Source organism: Corvus brachyrhynchos, unplaced genomic scaffold, assembly GCF_000691975.1.
Source record: "Corvus brachyrhynchos isolate BGI_N302 unplaced genomic scaffold, ASM69197v1 scaffold53, whole genome shotgun sequence".
Lineage (NCBI taxonomy): Eukaryota > Metazoa > Chordata > Aves > Passeriformes > Corvidae > Corvus > Corvus brachyrhynchos.
Window position 1 is genome coordinate 5,274,546 of NW_008237681.1, and position 6,878 is coordinate 5,281,423.

The 6,878-nt window shown below is 40.0% G+C and overlaps 1 protein-coding gene across 1 annotated transcript in view; it reads left to right on the forward strand.

The window, feature by feature from the left end:
- The window catches only part of SATB1 (SATB homeobox 1), a 74,714-nt gene extending 68,290 nt beyond the window's left edge, over nucleotides 1-6,424 (forward strand). The window contains 3 exon segments of the mRNA XM_017732136.1: nucleotides 1,404-1,607; nucleotides 2,106-2,201; nucleotides 4,701-6,424. Of these exon segments, the coding sequence (XP_017587625.1) occupies nucleotides 1,404-1,607; nucleotides 2,106-2,201; nucleotides 4,701-5,183 (783 nt within the window). The 3' untranslated portion in view covers nucleotides 5,184-6,424.
- The last annotated feature ends 454 nt before the right edge of the window (nucleotides 6,425-6,878 follow it).

A 6,878-nucleotide genomic window follows, 5' to 3' on the forward strand; every position in this document is an offset into this window, starting at 1 on the left:
TCTGCTCCATCCCTAGCACACCTTGCAAGCACCTGGCAGATTTTGGCCCCATTTAAATTTTTGCTTTTTCAGCTCTGCTACCACCATCTCTATAACAGTTGTCATTTTGATTGTTTCTTGGGGGCATTTTCTTCTGTGTCATTTGTTCAGTTTTCCACTTATATCCAAGCAAATATACTTCAAATTTTTATACACACCTCACTAAATATTTTCATATACAATATGAATACATTAACATTATTTGTTTACTTTTACTCTTCCTGTTGTAGCAATATTTTTACGCTGCATTTATTAACTGTTAGCTAAAGATATGAGTATCTTCAAGAAAATACATATCTGTATCATATCTATGTGTCTATTGTATCTGTTAGTAAACCAGTCTGGATAAACCATTAATCCACTACTGGTACATATAAAAAGGATCTAAAAGCTTCCGTACATTTATATTATTTGTTGATTCAATAAAATGTCACATTATCTTTCCTACAGCATTAAGAAATAAAATTGCATGGACCTATTTTTGAAAACAGATCCTTGAAGCTAAAATAAAGGAAATATGCATGTTTTATACATGAAATATTTTTTTCCTAAATTTTAATATATCAGAAAATTTCTGCTGATGTACACTGTCCTAGCTAGAGGGTTTACACTCCTCTTTTAGAACTACCAGTGCACAGTTTAGGAAAAAATCCTCAATTAAATTTTAAGAAGACATAAGGAAACATTAAATTTTCTAGATTAACTCATGTCTCTTTCAGAAGCAAATTAGCAACTGCTTCAGTTGCAGGGGATTCTGTAGCCGACTTCCTATTATGTATCCCAAAAATTCCTAGGCACCTTGCTGTCCTTGATGTGGAAATGGTGTAAAGGGTGTGTCAGATTCTAGAGCACATCTTCCTTCCCCCCAACCCCTAATAATCCTAATATGTAAAACTGAGAGACTGTTTTTCTCTGTATCTATGAGGACAACCTGTAAACAGTTATGTATCACTTGAAATAAGTTCACCTGCAGGGAAACCTCTTCTTGTAGCAGAAATTAAGTTATTGCTTGGCTGTATCTAGTCATAGGATTCCTGTCTTTTGAAAGGATGTTAGGGAGCTCCTTTGCTGCTGTGATTTACATTAGGCAGTCCTACAGTCACGCAAACAAACAGCAGCACTGTGATGTGGGACGAAGGGGAAGGTGCTTTCCAAAATGCCTGTGGTTGGTAAGGGTCTGTGAAATGGCTGGGCAGCCTCTCAGTGTGTTGGTGTGTGCTTTAAGCCCAGCCTGTGCAGTGAAAGCCTTTTCGATCAGGTGAGAGCATGAGAGAATGCAGCACCTCTAAAGTACACATTTCACCCTCCTTTTGCCCCTTGCAAAGGGATGAAAAAACTAACGTTTTTCTGGTTTTATCTTCAAGGGGTGGCTCTGTGAGCTGTTACGTTGGAAAGAAGATCCTTCGCCAGAGAACAGGACCCTCTGGGAGAATCTCTCCATGATCCGAAGGTTCCTCAGTCTTCCTCAGCCTGAACGCGATGCCATTTATGAACAAGAAAGCAATGCAGTTCATCACCATGGTGACAGGCCTTCCCACATTATCCATGTGCCAGCAGAACAGATTCAGGTTAGTTTACCTTGGCCAATCCCGCAGAGCGCTAAGTAAATAAAGCTTTAAACTGAGCAAAGGAAATTAGTGTTTCTTCCCTCCTGGTCTGGCTAAATGCAGGTCTCCTGGTACAAGATAAGAGTGCGCTGCCGTCCACCACCGGAGTTCAAAGGAGACCGTGCGACCACCCACAGTTCTTGTTTTGGTTTGGTGGTTGTTTGCAGACGTGCGTGGTGGTAGTGCAGGGGCAGCTGTGTGCGGGGCAGGGCGAGCCCCGTGCTGGCTGTGCCTGGCTGGACAGGCACCAGGACCAAAAGGCAGGGGCGTGTGGCACCGGTGGCAAAGGTCTTCCCAACAGAGCATGAGGACCTTGTTCTGCTGCTGTTTGAAAACTAAGCAAGAACCAGCAGCACTGGTGGCTCATCCTGGGTAGGAGTGAAGGAAAGGGGATTCCTCATCCCACTTTAACCCCAGTTGAGACTGGGGTGCGTCAATATTTGTTTGTTTTTCCTTCAGAGCCCCTCTCCCACCACCCTTGGGAAAGGAGAGCATAGAGGCGCTTTCCTACCAGGCCTGCTGACCACTGGACCTTGGCTGGGTGCTGCTCCGCAGGTGAGCCGGCACAAGGGCACCATGTCAGGGAGAGAGAGGAGGGGATGCAAGACCCACATCATGAAGCTTGGAAACAGCTGCCCTCTGCTTCAGGGCAGCCCCATCAGGGCCTCAACCAGGAGCTGCACGCACCCTTTTTGCGCTGGCGCTGCCAGCCAGGAGCCGAGCTGGCTATCATGCTAAGCTGTGTAGGCCAGGTTGTCAGTGGGAACTGCTGTCTCTCTGAGCTGGGGACTCTTTAATCGCTTCTCACAAAAGGCCCAAGGTCAGCCTTGTGACTGCTCCTTCTGAAAGGGCAGGTAGTACCCCATGCTTTCCCTATCTCAGCTGCGACCCTGTGTCACTTGTATTACCTATACAGAAAAATATTTACAAAGCTAGGAAGGCTAGAGTTATCTTGCAGCCAGAAACAACACGAGTGTATATTAAAGATAAAGCAAACTGAATAAGACAATCCCTTAGGATATCAAGTACTAAAATAATTGTGAAAGCCTGGAAACTTGCTGTTTGATTTAGCAAAAAGAGAGAGAAAGATCTATATTAAGTAATAAAACAGCACTTGTTTGAAAATGTACATTGTTTTTAATAAAATCGCTTCTTAAGGGGATGAAAGGAGAAGCTTATGCACAGTATAAACATTCAACCACTATGCCACTTACTTAGATTTTCTTGCCTTGTTGATAAAAGTTGTGTGTTTGATCTTGTAAATATTATTCACATAAGCAGTTGCATTGTAATCTCTTAATAGGACTTGTAAGAGTAAGGATTGGGAGATTGGGCCTGAGTTTTGTCTCCACTGTTCTACATGGTAATTGTTGTAGATGCATAAATGTGTAGCTCAGATACAAGTTTTCAAACTGTATATACAAAGCCTTCAGTCTTGTAAGAATTTAATGTGCTGGGAGTAGTCTTGAATCTCTTCAGGACTGGAGCCTTGAATGGAACTGCTCACAGACCATAAAACATGAAAGGACCTGAATAGGGATGAGGAAGGAGCCCTAATTCCAGGGCATTTGTGTCAGATCTTAGAATACGAAGATCACTTAAAGCAGTGGCTTCTAAACTGGTTGTGGAGATCTATGCGAAGTCTCCACAACCACAAGAGTCCCTATGAAGTGGACAGAATTATAATCCCTCCGGTATTTATACCATTTGTACAGCATTTTGTGCTTCTTAGGGCCTCAAAGAACTGCAACTGGAAGCCTGGAAACCACTACCAAAACACAAAAAATTGTTGAGGGGAGACTCACAAGGGGAAATAAAATGCAGTGATAGCAACTGCTTGTTTTGCTGTGGTTGTTTTTTAATAAGAACTGGTGGTTTGTACCATATGACAAGAAATTTGCTGATCCAAAATATCTTACTAACCAGTGCTTCCTGTGCTGTGCAGCAAAAGAATTGTCAACACAAACAGTAGCTGATAAATTTACTTTTGATTTTAAACATGATCTTATAGTGTACTGTATTCTGGTGGTAGATGAGAAAAACATTTCTGTCCCTAGGGCCCAGTGCCTCACCTTTTAAGAATGTTTCTGAATCCATGCTTGCAAAACTTCATTTTAAGCTCTTGTTAATTATTTACATCATGATTTTCTTTATCTTATTCTTCTGATGTGCATATTGGCTCATTTTTATTGCCTGAGTTTTTGGAATGCAGCATGTTCCCTTCTAATAATAATAGTGCAACTTATTTAGAGCTTTGCATCTTAGTGCTTTATAAATATTAACTAAATAATCCCCAGCACAAACACAGAGGCAGGTAAATAGGTCTGCTGTTTATTTGTTGGGATACAGGCAGTGCAGGCCTGCTCAGAGACCACAGGTAAGAGAGGTCAGAGCCAGAAGGGGAAATACAGATTTCCTACCTCCAGATCCCTTTGTCCTTGCTGAGGCTGGGTTTGACAGCATCACGTTAGGCGCTTCCAGCCAGCACATTCTGTCGTAATGTTTGCAAGTTTGACGAGACCTCAGTGCATGCTGAGGTCAGATCAGCAGTGAGATATTTCTGTACTTACAGAGCTAAAATGCTCTCCTTCCCCGACCCCGCAGTCCCTTCGTCTAGCTATTGCTAGAGATTTGCAGCCCTTGTTTTTGGGCAGCAGCTGCCGTTGCTGGCAGAGCTCCGGCACGTTTGCCCTCATCTGGCACTTTTCTCACTTTGCCCTTGCTACAGTTTTGGCTAAGCTGGTCAAGTTAATCCTATACTGTGTCACCTACTTAGCATTTTGTCTTGTCTGCACTTGACTCATGGAGCACGTTCATTAAAATTTGTCAGCTAAGCCACACCAATGTTGTATCATCGGTGCTTTCGGTCCGACAAACCTACAGTGTTCTTTTTGTTCTTTCTTTCTTTTTTTCTTCCTTTTTGTTCTTTAAATTTACTAAGCCTTTGTTTGTAGCTCTGCAATTTCTTCCCCCCGCTCCCTCCCCAGGATTTTCTCAGTAACAATATATGAGCAAGAATACATGTACAAAAAAATGCTGTTCTTTGTCTTGCAGCAGCAGCAGCAGCAACAGCAACAACAGCAGCAGCAACAGCAACAACAGCCAGGTCCCAGACTACCCCCAAGGCAACCGACAGTAGCATCACCAGCTGAATCTGAGGATGAAAATCGTCAGAAACCCCGACCGCGAACAAAGATTTCTGTTGAGGCCCTAGGGATCCTACAGAGTTTCATACAAGATGTAGGCCTGTATCCAGATGAAGAAGCAATCCAGACTCTCTCTGCTCAGCTTGACCTGCCCAAGTACACCATTATCAAGTTCTTTCAGAACCAGCGATATTATCTCAAGCACCATGGGAAGCTGAAGGACAATTCTGGTTTGGAGGTGGATGTTGCGGAATACAAGGAAGAAGAGCTGCTCAAGGATTTAGAAGACAGCATCCAAGACAAAAATGCAAACACGCTTTTTTCAGTTAAACTAGAAGAAGAGTTATCAGTAGAAGGGAACACAGAGATTAATGCTGAATTGAAAGACTGATCTAAAAGTATTATTTTCTTTCAACAGTGCCGCTGGTATTTACTAATGAAATGAAAATTCCATCTTGCGTTCTGTCAAAACCCTTATTATTCATTGTTTGGCCAATGAATCTTCCAAAACTTGCACAAAAGTTGAAAAAAAGGATAATGCAGACTGCACTAGATGTTTTACTCTGTTTTACAAACTGCTTCGCAGCAACAGATGAAGCGTTGAGGATTGTTTGATATTAATTTGTGTTCACTGGATACACTGTGAGTGTACCCAATAAGCATGATACCAGTGATTTTGATTCTGGAGCCTTCAGACAAGCATTACAACTTTTGTGATTTACTGTTTTTTTGTTTCTGTTTTGTTCTTGTTTTTTAATTATTACTGTAGCACTCCACACTTGATCTTTGGAAACTCACATTTATTTAAAAAAATAAAATAAAAAGAGTTTGTTACTCTTGTTCTATTGTATGTTACAAAAGAACTATAGACTGTGGAATGCAGTTTAAAGATAACATATGCCAACAAATGCCTTGTATTATATGGCACTGCCGTAATTCAGATTTGTTTTCTTTTGGAAATAAAGATCACTGTATTTTTTTTTTCCATTTTCATTGTTACATGGTTTTAGAGAAAATGAAAAAAGAAAATGTGAAACACAATTTAGTCCTCATTATTTATTTGTAGATCCTGCAGCATCATGTTGTAATTAATTTTTTTGGAAGTTTCCGTTAAATGTAATATTGCTTCTCTTGTTACCATACTGATTTTTTTTTCTATTTATAAATGTATTTTGATGGGCAGTAAAACAAAGTGTCTTAAAAGTTTTAAATAGAGAAAATGTGCTTTACACAGTTGCCTATAAAAAGTGCTCTATGTTATCCAAGCAATTCATACTATAAGCTTCACTCTTATTGTTGTATGCAATTTTTACTATCATGCAAATAAGCTTAGGTAAATAAAACTAATAGATCACCTTAGAAACTTATGCAATTAATGTGAAAATAATTGATGTTTGCAATGTGTCTTCCTTTGGTTTACAATCAATTTTAAAGCTACAGCTGTATAAATTTTCTGTATAAAGGTGTATTTCTTTTTTATGAGTTTATTGCTATGAAAACACCAGTTATTTTGTTACAGCTGGCTGTTTTTATAAGTGTATCACAATTTTCTTTATGCAGAAATGTTCTGACTAGGAGTGGTTATTGACTGTAACTACACAATTAAAATTGTTTGTATGGTATGATATGGCAGGGTTTGTCTGCGTATGTGTGTATCTGGGAGGAATAACTTGTTCTTAGTGCACACCATACCTTCTTGCCACCACTTTGTTCTCCTTTAAAATCACAGGCAGATTTTTTTAATGACCCGCTTAAAATTTGAATTTAGATAACATACTTCAAAAAGAAACCCAGTTTGGTTATGAAAATCATAACCTGTCTTTTCTTGGTTTAAAAACTTGCCTGCCCAACAGAGATAGGAGGATATTATTGAGTCAGAAGGCTATCAGGCATAAACATATTTACAGTTCCTGGCAGTAATGCACTTATAATGGATACAGCTGGTTTTATTTTACACTAGAATTATGCTAACACTGTTCCTTGCACTAATGTATAAACATTAAAAAAAACCATTAATAGTCATAAAGTAAATAGGAAAGATGGGCTTTGCCCATAGCAGTCCCCTCCCAAGCAAGATTATTTTTAA